The 20711-nt window shown below is 41.3% G+C and overlaps 1 protein-coding gene across 1 annotated transcript in view; it reads right to left on the bottom strand.

Annotated features, from left to right (window-relative positions):
* The window catches only part of NPC1 (NPC intracellular cholesterol transporter 1), a 57554-nt gene that overhangs the window by 4492 nt on the left and 32351 nt on the right, over positions 1 to 20711 (bottom strand). Inside the window, exons 10-23 of the mRNA XM_045003624.1 lie at positions 20375 to 20475; positions 18164 to 18266; positions 15695 to 15884; positions 14852 to 15034; positions 13880 to 13994; positions 12308 to 12435; positions 12070 to 12207; positions 9636 to 9725; positions 8509 to 8699; positions 5661 to 5776; positions 4525 to 4654; positions 3838 to 4038; positions 2180 to 2411; positions 213 to 326 (exon numbers count right to left, since the gene is read on the bottom strand). Coding sequence (XP_044859559.1) covers positions 213 to 326; positions 2180 to 2411; positions 3838 to 4038; positions 4525 to 4654; positions 5661 to 5776; positions 8509 to 8699; positions 9636 to 9725; positions 12070 to 12207; positions 12308 to 12435; positions 13880 to 13994; positions 14852 to 15034; positions 15695 to 15884; positions 18164 to 18266; positions 20375 to 20475 — 2032 coding nt within the window. The remainder of the gene's footprint in view (positions 1 to 212; positions 327 to 2179; positions 2412 to 3837; positions 4039 to 4524; positions 4655 to 5660; positions 5777 to 8508; positions 8700 to 9635; positions 9726 to 12069; positions 12208 to 12307; positions 12436 to 13879; positions 13995 to 14851; positions 15035 to 15694; positions 15885 to 18163; positions 18267 to 20374; positions 20476 to 20711) is intronic.

The raw sequence follows: 20711 nt of genomic DNA, 5'->3' as shown, positions 1-20711 counted from the left end.
ACTGATGGCATTATAATAGCAGGTTAACCATTGCAGAATGACACCCAATATAGGACAGGCAAAGCTGATCCTACAACATAAGCATGTATTAAGTAGCAAGGTATTACTTGATTTAAGTTGCAGTGATGATAGGATGCACTGAACTTGAATTTAAGTCATTCTGTCTACATAGACAAAAAGGAACATATTACTACAAAGGAACAAACACTTACAGAACTGCCCATGCGGGAGAGTGCTTCTTCTGCACGCTCTACTCTGGTACCCTTGGTACTAACAGTGAATGCTCTTGTGACGTGACTGCAGAACTCCACCGAGATACCACAGCTCTGAAAGAAAGAACAGGTCAGTTAATTTCTTGGCACCAAGCTTTCACTTCAGCCCCCATGTATTAAGCACCAAAGAGGCTATAAATTACTATCCACAATGCCAGTCTAGATATACAATATGTCTTTTTTTTTTTAAAAGCTGGGATCGTGGAGATTTCAAGGCAAATTTTGAGAGGGGGTTCTGGTGACAAAACCATGCAGTTAATATGTAAAAAGCACCAGTGTATTGACCCTTAGGAAACTGGCTAGTGACTGGATCACTGACTGTACTGCGGGGCGGAAAGAAACACACAACTGGTCTTGCTGTACAAACATTCTCTTATGTAACAAACTTCTAATTTACTCCATCAGCAGCATTTTGTAGCATGGACAGGACATTAAACACAGCTCATTTTCTGATGCTTAAATATAGTTTTTGGCTGTCTGGTTCTCACTTGCTTATAAGACACTCAATAAAGCCAAGAAGTTTTCACGAGGCCTTCATTAATTTGCTACCTATTTCTCTTACAACAGCCACTGTTTGGCACTAGAAGGCCAATTGCTTTAAAGCAGGCTTGAAAAGAGCATCTCCTAATAGTCACCAGAAAGCAAACAAAACTGGAGCCTCAAAACACATGGCTAGAGTCCTGAAATGGTTCTCCAAGGCCTACACTAGCTTTTTACTCATTCCCCTTCCATTGCACTACAACCTATATATTAATGATGTTACTGTATGATTGGCCACAGCCACTTTTACCCTTGGATCAGCAGCTGTAGTGTTCCCAGTGTGCACAGATCTATTCTGCAGAGGCATCAGTTGGGTAAAACCTTAATCATCATGCAGGATTAATGGTGTAGAGACAGTATGGCATGTGCCTGCACACACAAGATCAGATCTAAATGATGTGATATGCAGCCTGCTTTTACTACTGCTACAATAGATGGAAGTTGCATCAATTGTAATGGAACGATGGAAAAGTTAGTGAAGATACAACCAAGCTCTGTTCTTCCCTGTGCATGCACACTGCCTGTAAAAGAGATGGGTTATACACCTCATCTCACTGTGCAGTTACCTTTCTAACAGTATTTGTACATATGTGGGACTTTGCATTTCTAAAGCACAATATAAGAGATTAACCTTTTCGCTCATGTTGGAATAGGTCTAAGGTTGTGTCTACACTGCAGTTTACATCAGCATAATTTATGTTGCTCGAAGGTGTGAATAAGTCACCCCAAGCAACCTAAGTTACTCTGACAGAAGTGCCAACGCAGACAGCGCTATGTCTCCCGCTGACAGCTTCTGCGGCTCACGGGGGCTGGAGTAGTTAAGTCCACAGGCGCCTGCTTCAACTTTCCCCAGGGGTGCTCAACAGCTCCCGGCCCCCCAGCTCCAGGCACTCTACCCCTTTCCCAAGGCCCCACCCCTGCCCCTTCCCACCCAGTTCCACCTCCTCCTCCCTCCCAGTGCCTCCTGCACACTGCAGAACAGCTGATCCACAGCAGATGGGAGGCACTGGGGGGAAGGGAGAAAGTTGGCTGCCAGTGGGTGCTAAGCACCCGCTAATTTTTTTCCCCCATGGGTGCTCCTGCCCTGGAGCATCCACGGAGTCAGTGCCTATGGTTAAGCCAACAGGAGAGCTCTCCTGCCAGCTTAGAGCGGATACATTAGAGAGTTTATAGTGGTGCACCACTGTAAACACTCTAGCGTAGCCATGCCCTTAGCAAGTTTTCTATACAAAAAACATTATGTTACAATTGTCAGGATGTACAAAATAGCATGTACTGAAATCTGTGACTGGAGTTATGTACATTGCTTTTGCACTGAGAACATTACAGCCCCTTTAAACACACACACAAACACACATACCCCTTACCATAACAAGGTTAACCAGTGAAACAGCATTCAGGCTTATGCCCCAAAGCCACATTATTCCAAACATGTTGGCTAGTATCATAGCAATAGTAATGGATACCATCGCAGCAGCCCACACTTCAAAACCAAGCAGCACAGTCGTCACCAAGAATATTGATCCCAGGGACACGCAGAGGTTAAAGATGGTGTCATGCACAATTGTCAGATATTGTTCATAGAAGACGTAAAACACACTGTGGAAAAAAGAGAGACAGTCATTAGCCATCCATTTGGTTAGGTCACCAAGAATCATCTCCCAAATAGGTCTAAGTGTTTGAGTCATTGAGGTTTGTGTATATTCTTTTTCTTGACTAAGGGCTGCTCTACATTGAAAAAAAAAGTTACATCAGCATAACTCTCTCTCTCAGGTGCATGAAAATCCACACCCTGAGAGATAGTTAAGATGACCTAACCCTGGGTGTAGACAGCAGTAGGTCAACAGAAGAATTCTTCCATCAACCTAGCTACTGCCTCTCAGGGAGTTGGATTAGCTATAGCCACAGAAGAACCTCTTCCATCGCTGTATTAAGTGCCTACACTGAAGCACTATAGAATTAAGTGAAAACAGCCATAGAGTAGTCAGAGGAACCAGACTAAAAAAAAAAAAAAAGTTTTTAATCCTGGGGAACTATTTTCTTAAGTGTTTTTTTTTTTTTTTAAATTAGGAACAGGGCAGTAACAAAAGATATCAAATACAGATAATAGGCTAAACCTTAAAAAACTGAATTTCATGAAACATTAATATTGTTAAAAAAACTTTAAAGAATATGAATGTCCTTAAGGTGGAGAAAGTCAAAGGAATAAGTTTTATTGCAAGATATTGATTCTAATTTAGTTTCATCAGCTGTTTTGAAGAGATCTGAGGAGCAAGACATTTCTCTTCTGGGCATTTAAACGTTGGCTTTTTGTTTGTTTACAAACACAGGGAATTTAAAATGAGGGAAGATTCCTCATAGTTTAGAAAAAGCATCAGGGAAGAGGGTCAGGAAAGTGGACAGCAACAATTAGCAGCAAGAATTTAGAGCACTGAATCACTTGAACTTTTCCAAAGTTCAGTATACTAAGTATAAAACACCAAGGGGTTTTAAAGGATGGGGAATACCAGAAGGTAAAAAGAAGAAATAGTGGCATCTAAGGAAAATCCTTAAGACCTGCACAAGTTCCTGAATGGCTGTTCAGCCTTCCACAGATACAGATAAGAAAAAGAAAAGCAGAGGACATATGGCTCAGAAGAGATGATGGTGCAAGAAGTAGAGAGACAACTCCTGCAGACTGGAGAAGACCAACATTGTCTTTATTGTGGGGTAGAGTGGAAGAATCGCAGGCAGGAGTACTTTGGAAAGGGACTGGCTTCCAACAACATTGTATTAATTGTTTTGGTAGAACCCTTAACACAGAGGTTCTCAAACTGGGAGCTAGAGACATATGCTGGTGGTCACGTGATGCTGGCTTTCTTTACGTCCAGCTGCTAAACCATAGTAAAAAGCAACTAAAATACTTTAAGATCCTTCCTCAGCTCTTAATACATACATCCAGCCAACATGCACTTTCTCCAGAACCCACAACTCCTGCCCAAAGTTACTATACACACATTCCTAGGGCAAAAAAATCCACACATACCTGTAAGGGAACACACGGTAATTCTTTTCTTTGATGCCCATGGTTTCAGTAATGTTATCTGCTATGATCCGTGCTTTTTTCATAGCATCAATGAAGTCAGCTGAGGTTTTTAGTACTGTATGGTAAGTCATAAAGTAAGTAGCTCCAACATCAGAGTTATTGTTTATGAAGTTGACAGCAGAGCTATATGCAGCATGGCCTCTGTAAATGAAGTGCAACTGTATTACTTCATGGTCAAGCAACAACAGGATCAACCACCCTCATTTTGATGCCAAGAATCAGGATTTCTCAATGTAAAGACAAATAGCAGAAGAATCCAACGATCTGCAAATTCTTACGATACAAAACACGGGTTCTACAGCGTTATCAGAAAATATTCTGAAAGTACAAAATAGCACCCCCACAAAAGATGACTTATGTTGTTGATCACTTATGTAGGATGTTCCAGACAAGATAACTAGGACAAAAGAAAATCTGATACTTACAACTTTGCCTCAAAGGAGCACAACAGGATTTGCTGTTTTTAAAGTGGCCTATGTTTCACTATGTTTTTAAATTAAAATGCAAGTGTGCCCACAGAGGCTTGGATGATGAGTATACATTTCATAAACAAGTGTCACTGCTGGATCCTATTTCACCTGCTAATTTTCAACAGAGATTAAACTGATTCAGTCTATAGGCACTTACCCTTTTCCACATTTAGGATTAGGATTATCGGACAAGAACATTGGCAAAAATTTCATGAAGTCTCCACCCTGAGGCCTTTGCTTGCCTTCTTTAGTCAGTGGACGGCAACGCATGCACGATACATCAACAACTGGAAAAAACAAAAAGCAGGAAAAAAAAGCACTCAATGTCAGCCAGACAGCAAGGCTACATCTATAGGACGCTGTAGTATACTCAGTTTCACCTCAGTGACCCGAAGGGCTCATCCATCCCTAAAAGAACTACTACTTTCACTGCTAGAGAAGGTAGCTCTTTAAAATTTCTCTCTCTCTCTAGCCAGAGAGAAGACCCAAAATACAGAGCTAAGTCCTATCTTTTCTGCATCAAATACACCCATTTCTTCGTGCTTGGGATTGCTGTTACATTAGATAAGGCTAGTCCAATACAAAGACTAACAAATAGTGTTGCCAACCTCTGTGTTCTGTATTCAGTACTGTACAACAGATCCCAATACACAAAGCACAGTGCGAGACATTTTCAAGACATGAGGGCAATAAACTGCTGATTGCATTATCTGGAGCAATGCTTCTCAAAGCTGGTCCACCGTTTGTTCAGGGAAAGCGCATCCCTCGGCCTGCGCCACTTCCTGCAGCCCCTATTGGCCTGGGGCGACGAACTGCAGCCAGTGGGAGCCACAATCAGCTGAACCTGCGGATGCGGCAGGTAAACAAACCGGCCCAGATGGCCAGGGGCTTTCCCTGAACAAGCGGTGGTCCGGCTTTGAGAAGCATTGATCTAGAGCTCATAAGGATCAAAGTGGTCCATAAGCCAATTAGTTATTTTGGGAACAGTATTATCCAAAAGGGCATCTTCAAAGAATGCAGCATTTTAACATTTAAATTGCATTAAATTTAGTCTCCTTCCAGAAATGGCAATAAATTCCAGAATGGGAAAGTATTTTAAAGAAGTACATCTCAGCCAATTTAAAAACAAACAACAACAACAACAAAAAAGGGTTGCACAAAGCAGGTTGAACACCGTGATATTAAAAGAAGAGGGTAGATTCAAGTCCTTATTTAGAAGAAAATGTATTTAATCATATTTTAAAAAGCTTTTCAAAGCAACATTGGAAACATGAAAAAGAAAATGCAGAGTACCTGAAGCATTGCAGAACTGTCCAGTAGTGTTGTAGACTCTGCAGCAGGATGACTGTGGTTTAACCCAATCAAAATAATCATCAATCCATGAAGAAGGTGGAAAGCCTATTCTTGTGCTGAAACATAACAAAAATAGATACCAACAGATGGTTCAAGAGACGCACAACCTTAATTATGGTATTTCCTAAAAACCTTCAATTTCACAACTTAGTGTTCTTTTAACATAGGAAATTGCATACAAACTAGGTTTTAAAAAAACCAAACTGAACAAAAAAAATTCCATCATTCTGACATCGACACCCACAGGGTTCAACATCAGGATTGGAACTTTAGATCCACAACACAGACCTCTGCCACTTGAGCCAATGGGAGTAGTGGGCTCTCTGATGTGGACCAGCACTAGAGGGGCAATGAGAAATTTTGCTGGTGGGTTTCACAGATCTTTGCTGACAGCAGACGAACGGTGAGATACAGGAATCTTGGGTCTCATTTCAGGCTCTGGGAGGGGAATGTGTTCTAGGGGTACCTAGTGTGCTCTGCCCCTGTCCCTGTGCTCTCTTCTCGCCCCCCAACTCTAGCTCCTCATGCCAGTCCCTGTCTCACCCACTCCAGACTCCTCACCCCAGTCCCCTAGTTCAAGGCTCCCTATTCAAACCCCAGTCTCCTCATCCCAGTCTCCCCACCTCTGCTGGACTCATCTGATCTCAGTCTCTCCCCCCCAGTACCAGTTTCTTTGCCCAGCCAGTCCTGTCTCTCCCCTGCCCGCAAGCTCCCAGTCCCAATCAACTCCCTCCAGCACACGCCAAATCAGTGGTTCTCCACCAGGGGTACATACCCGTGGGGATACGCAGAGGTCTTCCAGGGGGTATTTCAACTAATCTAGATCAGTGTTTCTTAACCCAAGGGGGCCACAGAACAGGTCTGGGGAAGGGGTCGCAAGTGCAGGGGGCATGGGGCCCTGCAAAGCTAAGTTACATGCTTAAGCCCCAGGCAGCAGGGCTCAGGCTTCAGACTCCTGAAAGGGGTACAGTAATCTGGAAAGGTTGACAGCCACTATCTCTTGTCCACTCTGCATTTGAGTCAGACCACTTCCTCCTCCACACTGCCTAGGCACCAGCAGATGAATCATCTAGAGCACAGGAGAAAGATTCCTCTCTCTCTCCGCTCCTGAGCCCAGCATCACATTACAGGGAAAGTCCTGCTCAGCCCCTGCAGTCACAACCTGGAGCATGCCAAGTACAGATGGGATCTTTGGAGAATTTAAGCTGTCAAGCTCTAACAAGTCTAACTGAGCATGTCTTAACTAAGATTTTTTAAATTTTTGTAACTTGGCCAAATGCGGGTAGTTTTTTCATGGGAACAGCAGGAGAGCATATCCCTGACACCAAAGAAAACTCCTCATAAAATTTCAAGTCCCTGATCCAAAGAATGGAAGCACTATAATTGTAGTGTTTTTTAAAAAACACATGTAAAACGAAGTATTTTCCCCCAATCTTGTTCTGGAAAACTACTGAACCATTTTTGCTAAAGCTTTCCAAGAAGCTCAGTACAAGGCAGAATCCCAGCATGGAAAGTTTCAGCCCAAGCATTTGGCAAACTTATAAGCAACTGAAACAGGTGGTGTTCCTTGTAATAAGACATTGTGACGTTGCACTCCATGTTTTACGGAAATATGCTTATGAGCGTGAATATAATGTAACTGGAATATGCTTCATGCAAAAGGTCTCTCTTGTAAGGTATCATTACAAAGCTTATAATCTACCGAGTGTGTTCATCCTATTTGTATGAATGTATCATTCTTCTATCTGAAGCTAGAAATATGAAGTATAACACTGTGGTCCTATTGTAATTATGCAAAGTGTGGGCCATTAATGGTGGTTCAGAATCTTGATGGCTCCCATTGACTAGGACAATTAATTGTGGATGGTTTATTTACCTACAAGCCTTCCTGCGTGTCTGGGGGCCAGCCTGTGGGTAATGAAGATTGAGGTCTTAGAGTGACATGTGACCATGTCACCTGGTAATGAAATCCATCTTAAATCTGGTACTTTTCCATTTAGAAGGAGGGGTGGGGACCCAGAGAGACAAAAGATTCCCACCTTGTGCCAAAGCTATTAAAGGGGGTGGAAGAGAACAAAGGAGGTTGCCAGTCATAAGAACACCCATTTTCCACCTAAGATGTCTGCTGGAACTAACAAGGACTGTACTGGGGAAAGGATTGGGCCCAGACTAGGAAGGAGTCTAGTCTGTGAAAAAAAGCTTATGGGAACATCTCTGAGGGTGAGATTTTACCTGTAAACAGTTTCTTAATGTATTAGGCTTAGATGTGCATGTTTTGCTTTATGACTTACTTTGTTCTGTCTGTTACGTGAAACCACTTAAATCCAACTTTTTATACTTAATAAAATCACTTTTATTAAACCCAGAGTAAGTGATTAATACCTGGGGGAGCAAACAGCTGTGCATCTCGCTATCAGAGTTATAGAGGGCAGACAATTTATGAGTTTTCCCTGTAAAATGGATTTATTTGGGGTTTGGATCCCATTGGGAGGTGGGTGTCTGGGTGGTGGAGATAGGTGACCTGCTGAGCAGTTTTTGGTTAAAGTCTGCAGCTTTAGGGGCATGGACCAGACCTGGGTCTGTGTTGCAGCAGGCTAGCGTGTTTGGCTCAACAAGGCAGGGCTCTGGAGTCCCAGGCTGGCAGGGAAAACGGGCTCAGAGGTAAATTCAGCATGTCAGGTGACAGTCCCAAGGGGGTCTCTGTGACTGAACCCGTCACAGACATGCTGGGCAACTTTAGCTATACTACTTGCTCTAGAGATCATTAGGAGAAAAATGCTGCACTTACTAGCTGTCAATTTCTCCTGCAGTGAAGACTTGCTGCACAAGTGAATTGTTATTACATCCCACTCCACCACACACCATGTTCTGTCCCTCCAAAGAGGTGTAGTTGTGCCCTTCTTCTAGGACAAAATACACCGGAGGACCGGCATGCAGGTATTTGCTGAGATAATTGAAGTAATTCATTACATAGGAGTCCTTAAAAAAGAAAACGAGTTAAATCTCTGAAACAGCTCAGTCTGTTGATGTTTCTAATCCGTACAGTACAGACCCATTTACGCGCGGTAGCTCCATGCCTCCCAGTGCTACCTATTTAACACGCGAGACTCGTTAACACACGGTACAGGAACTTGCTATGTAGCACTACAAATGTGCTCACTAACTCACTGACATAGAAACTGATGAGAAGTGCAGAGCGGAAACGTTTTGTACGTCTTTACTGCTGATGGGTGGGGGAAGGGGCAGCAACGCTAAAGCGCTGCCGCCAAAGACCCTGCAGCGCTTTAAGGTCCCTGCCCCTTTTGCCCCCCACCCCACCTCGGCCGCCAATGCGCACGGGCGGGGGGGACCTTAAAGCACTGCCCCAGGGCCGGAGCAGCAGCGACATCTGGAGTCCCGGGCTCTTTAAATCCCCATGGGAGCCCTGGGCAGCACAGACCAGGCAGCCTGGAAGGGCTGGCTGGGGAATGCTGACCCCTAGCCCCACCCCTTCTGCCCAAGGCACCGCCCCTTACTGGTAAGTGTCCTGAGTTACTTTCATCCCTGTGTAGTAATAATGTTTTTATTAGATTACACATTTGAATTTATATTCTTGCAAAGCGCCGTTAACAGATAGGCCTGCAGTATTTGGGACGCTTTGAATATGTATATATAGATCTCTTAAGATATTTCAGCATGGCCCTCTTAACCTGCGGTCCGTTAACATGCGATTGGGACAGCTTGACTCCCGACATCCGCATGTAAACAGGTCTGTATTGTACTGTGTTAATACTGAGGAATTGTAACATGACAACTTTTGTCTAGTCAGAGATAAGTGACACGTTTCAATTAATTTTGTACTGATTAAATCATTTCCTTCTGGGAAAAAAAACCCACAAACAACCAACCACACAATTTTTTAAAACAAACACTTACATCTGGCATTGACAGAGACTGATCCAAGCCAATCTCTACTTTGTGAGCAACTGCTATACTGAATGACAAAAGGCCCACGAACAAGGATATCTGTAAGAAATGACACACAAGAACCGTTTTAAAGACTTCTTCAGTCCTACATAGTGACTCCATGTGTTAATACTCATTTTAGGAAATCAATCATCCATTATATTTCTACCATGCAGTAAAGTTCCAGAATAAGTATACCAGGCTGGACTGGGATGGTGATGACAGAAGCACAAAGAAGAGCTACTTTCACCTCAGAGGGAAGGTACAATCAAAACCCAAATTAAATACAGTACCATATTACTGACTCAAGAATGCCAGCTACTAGCAGAGTTAACCATATCAGAGAACCAATCAGTAGCAAATGAAGTTGGGAACTAAGGGTCTAATCCAACTCCTATTCAAGCCAATGGGAGTCTTTCTATTGCATTTAAATGAAAGTTGGCTCAAGTATCAAATCCAAAAGAAAAATGTTTATTTTACTTCTGGTTGCTAAAAATTAGGGCTGTCAAGCGATAAAAATTAATCACGATTAATCGCGCTGCTAAACAATGATAGAATATAATTTATATAAATATTGGATGTTTTCCACATTTTCAAATATATTGGTTTCAATTACAACACGGACAAGCGTCTAGTGCTTACTTTATATTTATTTTTTCTTATAAATACTTGCACTGTAAAAATAAAATAGTATTTTTCCATTCACTTAATACAGGGGTTCTCAGATTTTTGTAGTGGTGACCCCTTTCACATAGCCAGCCTCTGAGTGCAACCCCCCCCCTATAAATATATAAAAAAGTGTTTTTAATGTAACACCATTATAAATGCTGGATGCAAAGCGGGGTTTGGGGTGGAGGCTAACAGTTGGAGAATCCCTGACTTAATACCAGTACTGTAGTGCAATCTCTATCATGAAAGCTGAACTTACAAATGTAGAATTATGTACAAAAAATAACTGCATTAAATAATAAAACAATGTAAAACTTTAATAATGCTGCCTGCTTCTTGTTTACAATGTCACCTGAAAGTGAGAACAGGTATTCGCATGGCAATGTTGTAGCTGGTGTTGCAAGATATTTACGTGCCAGATGCGCTAAAGATTCAGATTCCCTGCTGATGATGGGTTCTGCTCGATAACAATACAAAGCAGTGCAGACCGATGCATGTTCATTTTCATTATCTGAGTCAGATACCATCACCAGGAGGTGGATTTTCTTTTTTGGTGGTTTGGGTTCTGTAGTTTCCGCATCAAAGTGTTGCTTTTTTAAGACTTCTGATACCATGCTCCACACCCCATCCCTCTTAGATTTTGGAAGGCACTTCAGATTCTTAAACGTTGGGTCAAGTGCTGTAGCTATCTTTAGAAATCTCACAGTGGTACCTTCTTCGCGTTTTGTCAAATCTGCAGTGAAAGTGTTCTTAAAACGAACAACATGTTGGGTCATCATCCAAGACGGCTTTAACATGAAATACATGACAGAATGCAGGTAAAACACAGGATAGGAGACATACAATTCTCCCCCAAGGAGTTCAGTCACAAATTTAATTAACGCATTATTTTTTTAACGAGCGTCATCAGCATGGAAGCATATCCTCTGGAATGGTGGCCAAAGCATGAAGGGGCATACAAATGTTTAGCATATCTATCACATAAATACCTTGCAATGCCAGCTACAAAAGTGCCATGCGAATGTCTGTTCTTACTTTCAGGTGACATTGTAAATAAGAAGTGGGCAGCATTATCTCCCGTAAATGTAAACAAACTTGTTTTTCTTAGTGATTGGCTGAACAAGAAGAAGGACTGAGTGGTTTTACATTGTTATGTAACTGCATTAAAAAACAAAACAAAAAAAATCTACATTTGTAAGTTGCGCTTTCACGATAAAGAGTTTGCACTACAGTACTCCTCTGAGGTGAATTGAAAAATACTAATTTCTTTTGTTTATCACTTTTACAGTGCAAATATTTGTACTAAAAATAAAGTGAGCACTCTACGCTTTATATTACTGTATTTGTGTTGTATTTGAAATCAATATATTTGAAAATGTAGGAAAACATCCAAAATACTTAATACATGTCAGCTGGTATTCTATTGTTTAACAGTGTGATTAAAAGTGCAATTAAAACTGCGATTAATTTTTTTAATCACGATTAATCTTTAAATTAAACATGTGAGTTAATGGCAATTAATCAACAGCCCTACTAAAAATGCATCCAATATCAATTGCTAAATATTTAAACAAGTAATTTAAGTGCAACAATTATTTTTGGGAAAGTATGTAATGCTGTAGAAATTAAACATTAGTTCTGTCTTTAAGACAGTTCTGAGTTTTCTTGGATGATTTGTATTTGGTTCAAAAAGATTTTCTTGGCCAAGTCTCAGTATAAGTGAAGGTGTACATACCACAATTGGTCGTAGCCAGTCTTTAAGCAGACATGGAGAATATAAGTCTTTGAAGAACAGCAACAAGATGCTCTCAGAGTGCTGGACTCTTTCTTCTTCCCCGCCTTTGATACAACACAGAATATCCATTTGATTTCTCTAGAAAATAAAACCGAAAAACTTATTAGAATTAATGCAGTCACCACCCAATAGTGTGCAGAAGTTGCAGTATATGGAATTTGAATTAGAGTGGACTCACCTCTTGTCGCTTAATGTCCAATCCCAAGAGACTTACAAAGCAGGTTATTTGAAGAAGGAAGTCTATGAAAACAGCCATTCCAGCAAAAAGGGAGAAAGTGCGCACAGCTGGCATGGTAGACAAAGTCCCTGGGGAGGGGGGAGGAGAGAAAAGGAGGGTCAGAACATTAGGCCTGGCCCAATCTCCGAATGATATGTACATTATTCACCAGTATGTTGGAGCAGCCCTGGAGCTGAGTTGCCAGTGCAAGGCTACCTAATGCCATCGGATGATTTCCCCAGAATAGGGAGATAAATCAAGTGGCATAGGAACTGCTCAGGCAGCTCTATATGCCACCCCCGCCTGTCCAACCCATATTTGCTATGGGAAGAGAAATGGGGCATACCTTGCTCTTCTTTGAACCCAACTGATCCCTGGATGCCAGAACAACACTTTGGGGTCTGCATATAAAAGGTGATTTCAAAAACACCTTCTTGTTAAAATCCACTCCAGTCCCATACAGGCAGATGGAGTTATTCAGCAAGTAACCATGGATTAAAACTAGTTCAGAATGCCATCAACATGACTAAGATATTCCTTGTCTCCCCTCTCAGCAGTCAATGTAAGACAGTATAGAATGCCTGTTCTATTCTATTAAAATATTATTTATGCTGATGAAAGCAAAGCACTAGTGGGAATCAGACATATTGCTAGCAGTCACTGGAAACTTCACAATACAATCTTGTGGCTGCACCTAAAATAGGAGCTGAAATATCCCATTATGCCAGCCAAGACATTCCTGTTATAGTGCTGGAGAAGGCTATAAAATTATGCCAGACTATGTGGGTTTTGTGATGAGGAGGAATATTTAAGTTCTTTAAGACTGAGATTCCTAGACTCCTTATTCCTATCTTCTCACTCTCCCATCAAACTATACATCTAGCCAGTTTCTCTAATCAGAAGGAGATTTTGTGGCTTCTATTTCTAAATCTACCATGTTTTGTAAGTGCAACCATGGGCAAGTCACTTGGAATCATGTGCACCACAGTTTCTCTTTATGCAAATTGGGGCTAATGCCTACCTTACAGAGGTGGAGTTAGATTCATTTTACTAAAAGAAGAACAGGAGCACCTTAGAGACTAACAAATTTATTTCAGCATAAGCTTTCATGGGCTACAGCTCACTTCTTCGGATGCATAGAACGGAACACACAGACAGAAGATAGACATTTATACATACAGAGAACATATGTATAAATATCTTCTGTCTGTGTGTTCCATTCTATGCATCCGAAGAAGTGAGCTGTAGCCCACGAAAGCTTATGCTGAAATAAATTTGTTAGTCTCTAAGGTGCCACAAGTACTCCTGTTCTTTTTGCGGATACAGACTAACACGGCTGCTACTCTGAAACCATTCATTTTACTGTTAGTAGAGATCTCTTAGTTCCTTGGTTGTACTTTTTTAGGCAGTACAGTGAACATTTTTACTTGGTTAAGCATTGTACAAAGAGGATGATGAAAGTGAATAAATAATATACAGAGCAACTAGTACAAAATCTCCAAGCACAGGGAAGAAGAAAGACTACATTTTTACCTAAGAAAAATGCTACGGTCTCTGAAAAAGACGAGAGCAATATACTAGGAGCCACGTCTCCTAGGATTCTGCCGATCTGCTTATCCAGAGTTTCACCTGGAAGACGCTCATCTCTCTGTTTTAAGGAAATGTAATTCACTCATTAGGGATTACAGTAGTATACTTCAGAGAAACTTCTTAAAAGTATGAAACAAAAGGCATGTCAAGTCAACGTTAAGTATTTATAGCAATCAGTGCTACTAAAGTGTGCCAGAGTTACAGCCAGGGAGACAGAAGCGCTCTCTTTACCCACCAAGTAGCTACAAAGCCTGAGTAGCCACAGCATGAGCTTCCCCACACTGCCCTGGCAACGCGTTTCAACCCAAACCTAGAAAGCCCATAGGGTTGAAAGGGTAATTCAGTCTCCCATTCAAATGTTTGTTCTTTGCGGAGATGCCACAAGGGTGCCAGTTATTTCTGGTGGGTTTTGGAGACAACTGTCAGCTAGAAAATGGATTAACCACCACATTGCACAAAAGCACCGTCCTCGTGCTCAATATTATATAAACCAGACAGTATTTCAGCCCCATAATCCAGCTCATGTACAGTCTACGAAGATGATGGTAAAAAGTGTGAGATGATGGTGAAATCTTTCACCGCTCATTGCTATGAGGCCATGAACTGTATCTGCCTATAATTTACAGTCCAGAGGCCAAAAATAATTGTAATTCTAGAAGTAAAGAGCTGCATCAGCAACATTCTTTACACTGAGAAATTGCAAGTCACTAAATGTCAATCCTGAGTATCATCCTGGCTCTTCTCCCCCAAATCAACTCTCAGGACAAACCTCATCCTGCGAGGTGCCAGACACCTTCACCTTCTACTGCGTTCAGTAGAAGTGAAGGGTAATTCAGCACCTTACAGGATGGAGGCCCTAAAGTAGGAGCTAATATAGTACGTACACATTAAAAACACAAGAGATCATTATAATACCTGAAATGTCTGAACTATAATGAAGATGTTGTCTACCCCAACAGCTAGCACCAAAAATGGAATGACTTCAATAACAATCAGTGTTAGTGGGATTCCAAAATAGCTGAAGATACCCAGAGAACATGCTACTGAACTCAATACGATCAGGATGCCTGCAATGCCCAGAGAGATTTTTGAATCCACCTGACAAATGAACAGAACAAAAAACACACAATATTAACTGTAATGAAAATACATCTGTCAAAGCCATTCCAACCAGAACATTTTGGAACATATCTCCCATTCTAGGAGCGAAGTCTTGATTTGTATGATAAATCAATCAAGCAGTTTTACTAATTACACTGAGGCTGCCTACCGCATAGCCCTTTTTAAACATTCAGGATTCTATTATTTGAAACTGAAGAGTAAAGCTGCACCTAATTTGAAAGGTCTTGGTTCAGAAATGACTTAAAATACCTTGTTATTTAATGAAAGAAGTTTTTTTTTTTTTTAAAAAGGGAATGATGATGATGGAAGGAAAGGGAATCAAGTGAGACATGGATTTCCCAGTTCATTCTCTTTCTTAGAAAAAGAGAAGCCATTTGTAACCCACACCACTCTGGTAAGACAGAAATAATGAAAAACTAGGGATGCTTTATAGTAATGCTAACACCACTAGCTAATATAAAAATATTGATCATGAAAACTAGTCAAAATTGAGTTTAGACTATTTACCAAAATAAAGATGTTACAAAGATTAGTGTTTTAACTTATTTTGAACGCTAGGTGCTATATACACACACAAAAATGTAAGACGTCATTATGATGATGATGTATATTATTTTCAACATAAACTAAGCATACCAGAAATCTTTCGCAGCTTTTGATGTGTCCCAGGGCTATTGAGATGTACAGAAACATGACAGCATAGCTAATTATAACAATACTGATATCACTGTTACTTTCACGGTTTATCTCATCTTCAACACTCCGTTCCGCAGAGAATGAAATGGTTAAGTTTGAATTCTGGTAGTTTTTCACAAAGCTGATAAACCTGAAAAGAAAACCAAATGTTTTCTCAAAAACACCAAGCTAAGAAAAAGAAGGAGCCACATCTTTTTCAAACTAACATACAGTACACCTATCCCTCAAAAGACAGAGTTGAGATGGTAGGAAAAGATTTTAAAACATCAAGGTAAGTCTTTACTGTTAAGCAGGCCGTATCAATCCCTTCTGCACAAGAGTGCATGGTAGTTAAGACCACACTTCTCTAGATCAGTGGTTCCCAAAGTGGGGTTTGTGAACCCCTGGGGGTTCGCAAAATGTTACAGGGGGTTCTCAGGGGGAAAAAAAATCCCTAATGGCAGACAGCCAGCAGCCCGGAGCCCCTGGACTTCCAAGAGCTAAGCAGATCAAAGCAAGCATATCTATCACACTGAGGAGATTTAAACTTCAAGACTCCTTATCAGAAATGGAAAGGGAGGTGGATTTTTTTGCTGTTTTTAAAATTAAATAGGCAGCCAGTATTGTTTTTTAAATTATTATGAAGAACAAGTTTAAGCTTTGTTGTACCGTGTGTTGGTTGCCTGGACTGCTCAAGACCTGAATGCTTGTGTAGGAGGAACTCTGAGTTGGCTTCTTAGAATCATAGAATATCAAGGTTGGAAGGGACCTCATGAGGTCATCTATCTAGTCCAACCTGCTGTTTAAAGCAGGATCAATCCCCAGACAGATTTTTACCCCAGTTCCCTAAACGGCCCCCTCAAGGACTGAACTCACAACCCTGGGTTTAGCAGGCCAATGCTCAAACCACTGAGCTATCCCTCCCTCCTTAAATACCTTCATGCTGTTTCACATCTGATACTCCTTGATGAAGGGTAGGAGCCTTGTCTTATAATAGGCTTATTCAAAGTGATACAAGCTATGAAAGTGAGATCTTGGAAGAGTTGCTGTTTTCATAATGTAATTAAAATATTGTAATGATAAATAATTAATAATAGCGTGTAATAAGCATGTCAGAGAAACAAATTTTATATTTCCAAGATCACTGCTTTTATAATTTATACTCAGGTAAAGGAGAAAATCCCTGGAAATATTCATTTTTAAGAGAGTTCACAAGACTTGACATTTTAGTGACAGGGGTTCAGAGGTTGTTAAAGTTTAGGAACCACTGCTCTAGATCTTCCACTCTTATCATGGTGAACATCTGAAACACTTCCCATTCCTACTCCCCTACAATGTAGCTGATGGTGCTATGGAATGAGAGGAAGGCATGACTTAAATAAGCATATGACAGATCTGCATCCCAAAACTTTGGAACATTTCCTAGCACCAAATACCTACCTTTCAGGCAGGTCTATACACAGAGTTGCACCAATTTAAAATAAAGATGTGATGTTAAACTAATTTATCAAAAAAACTGGTACAACTTTGTGTGGGGACATTCATATCACTTTGACTTGAACCTGTAAGCCAGGTTTAAACCAATGTAAGAGTGCCCCCTACACAAAGTTCCACTGGTTTAACATCTCACTTTTAGTTAAAGGAGCACAACATATGTTTAGACAAGCCCTTTGCTCTCCTCTCTGCCCCAGAAACATGCAGCTGAGAGGAATTTATGATGCTAAACCATTAGACACCAATTAGCAATGCATTCTACCCCAACCACCCTCTCTGTCTCATCTTCCACAAATATAGGAATGCTTTTCTTATAGCTTATTCTCTCTCACAGTAAGTTGCCATACAGAACTGGTGCGTGTTTTAGTAAACCCAATCTCAGTCCCTTGACGTGACAATGACTTAATTACTCAAGGAGAAAGTGAGTCTCTACAAAGAAACAGAAGAGCAAATGTTCTCTAGAGTCTGAAAAGAAGACTAATTTAATTTCAAATACAGGCAATTGACAAAAAGTTCACAAGATCGACTGCCACAACTACTGAAGTAAATCTACTTGTGAAACTGAAATAGACTGAACTGAAAGAGTTATTTCAGCGAGACCTACATAAACGTTTTCACAAGGATTTCTCAGTTGCCTGATAGCATTTTGTTGATAAGAGCACAGAGATACAAGTCTTGGTTTATGTGCCAAACAAGGCTCTCATCAGAAACAAAAAGTTATACAGAAAGTGAAAGTTTATACTTTTGATTCAGCTTTGTAGGATCATTGGCACAGTCAATCCTAAATCCATGTCACACTCCACATTTATTTACAGAAGCATTCTGTACTCTCAGTGCATGTTTAAAACATTGTCTTTGCTGTGAATTCTGCTAAGCTCAGAGAAAAAATGAGCTTACTCCAACTGTCACAGTTAGTCTCAATTACAAGAAACTTACTCTTTTTCCCAGGCCAGAGCTCTCATCAGCTTGTGTGTCTCATTGTAGTAATTTTGGACAGGGAAGGTAATAACGAGGGCTGTAGCATTGTTGTAGTTTTCATCTATACGTAAAAAAGGAAGAGGTTGGAGGGAGAAAACACTAAAACCCACTATGAAAACATGACACAGATCTTTCTTTGTGAGGAAGGCAGGGCACTTTTTGTAAAGTTCTCTCTTTGATTTTAATGGGGGTTGTTTCAAGCACCTCATTTCCTGTCTCTGGTGTCCCACTGAATCCAATCTGCTTAGTCACGTGCAACCACTCCTCAGATGTCAGGAGCACCCATAAACTATTAGAGAAACTTTGTCTGCAGGGGACACACGGGCTGATGAGAATATTGGAGTTCATCCAGGAGAAACATTCTTGGTAAGTGTGATATCGTAAAGTATTAAGAAAGGTAATCCTGAAGTAGTTCATAACCTAAATAAAGCAATTCATATAGATATTGTGCCTATATATCTAGTGCAAGGGTGAGCAAACCAAGGCCTGGGCGCTGCATCCGACCCTTCAGATATTTTAATCTGGTCCTCAAATTCCTACTGGGAAGCGAGGTCGGGGGCTTGCCCCACTCCATGTGTGCCATGGCTCTGCATGGCTCCCGGAAGCAGGAGCATGTCCCCACTTTGGCTCCTACGTGTAGGGACAGCCAGGGGCTCTGCACACTGCCCCACAGCTCCCATTGGCCAGGAACCATGGCCAATGGGAGCTGCAGGGGTGGCGCCTGCGGACAGGACACTGCACAGAGCTGGCTGGGCGTGCTGCCGCGTAGGAGCACGAGGGGAGACATGCTGCTGCTTCTGGGAGCTGCTTGAAGTAAGTGCTGCCCGGAGCCTGCACCTCTGACCCGCTCCTGCACCCCAGCCCTCTGCCCCAACCCTGATCCCCCTCCCACCATCCAAACCCCATGGTCCCAGCCTGGAGCACCCTCCTGCATCCCCAACCCTTCATCCCTAGCCAGAGTCCCCTCCCACACTCCCAACCCCTCATCCCCAGCCCCACCCCAGAGCTCACACCCCCAGCTGGAGCCCTCTCCCACATCCTGAAGCCTCATTTCTGGCCCCACCCCAGAGCCCACACCCCCTCCCATACCTCAACCTCCAATTTTGTGAGCATTCATGGCCCACCATACAATTTCCATACCCAGATGTGGTCCTTGGGCTAAATAGTTTGCCCAACCCTGATCTAGCGTGTAAGTGATGAGCACTCCTGTTCACCCCCACTCAAATCATGTCACGATTAAAGAACAGAAATCAAAGTAACGGAGAATACGACATTAATTTGTACACAAACTCTGATCCCTTAGCACTGAAGTTCCAGTGAGTTACCATTTATTTAAATAGAACAAGATTGGGCAATTAGAAAAAAAAAATTAAGTTTCTCAAAGTACACATTTATCACATGTAACATGTTCCTGATTGAAATGACTATGAGATTTGATTCTCCTTGACCCTACCCTATCACTCACATTAAATATTCAAAAGGGACATTGTCAAGATCAATGGGGCCAAATTTTACTTTGGAGGCACCACATAGTGTTCATTTTAAAAATAATCCCGCTTCTCCCAGTTCCGAGTATCTAAAGACTTCCCTAAAATAATTACTTTTCATCATTATTACCCCATCTCCTTTGCTCTATTCTAAGTGATCCAAAAGGCCAGAGCACATCCAACCATCCTTCAAACTCTTGTCTATTTCATTTCTTCCCTCTAAATCTTTTAAATATTTTCAATAAGCCAACACGCACAAACACGGAGAGCTTTCATAGGACAGGTGGAACTCGTGGGACACAGTATGTTCTGTTCTGAATATTTAGCAGGAACTGTAATTTTTTTTCTTAATATGCCACAATATTAATGGCCTTTCTGAAACAGTTTGTTTCCATCCCTCCTCGGTCAAGTCTAGGAGAAAGTCATTACATCCTCACATGACTGTCTAATCTTTCTTGTGAGCAGGCAATTTACCAGACCCCAACTCTCTGGAGTACATGTATACAGCACCATAAGATGTCCATGGCACTTTACAAGTAAATAGAAGGCATTCACACTGGTGAAGAGACAAAGGGACCACAGTACAAGTTGTACAAACCTACAAAGATAGTGATCTAATTTAAGAAGCATAAACCTTAAGTACATGAACAATATTTCCAGCTCTATTTGCAATTACACCTACCATCATATCCTCCCAACACTAGCCATGGAAAGACAGGTCCACCAAATGTTCCCAAACAGGGATCATGAAGCTCGCTTGTATCATTTAGAGATGCTGGGGCCCTGCAAAATATATTCAGATTATTTAAAAAAAGAATCAATAAATTGTGATATTTGGGGGTACAAAGCAGCATTGAAAATTTGTACACTTGCATATTGTTTACAGTGTTTCAGCGATTATGCTGGGTATTAGAGTGATAGAGCAATAACTACGTTTGTAAACTGAACACAATTTGCTTGTTTTGTGATGTAAACTGAAAGGTGAAAGCTTATCTGTAAATTACTTATTGTGGTTTAAA

Source organism: Mauremys mutica, chromosome 2 (genome assembly GCF_020497125.1).
Source record: "Mauremys mutica isolate MM-2020 ecotype Southern chromosome 2, ASM2049712v1, whole genome shotgun sequence".
Taxonomy (NCBI): domain Eukaryota; kingdom Metazoa; phylum Chordata; order Testudines; family Geoemydidae; genus Mauremys; species Mauremys mutica.
This window is presented reverse-complemented; position numbering and strand designations above follow the sequence as displayed.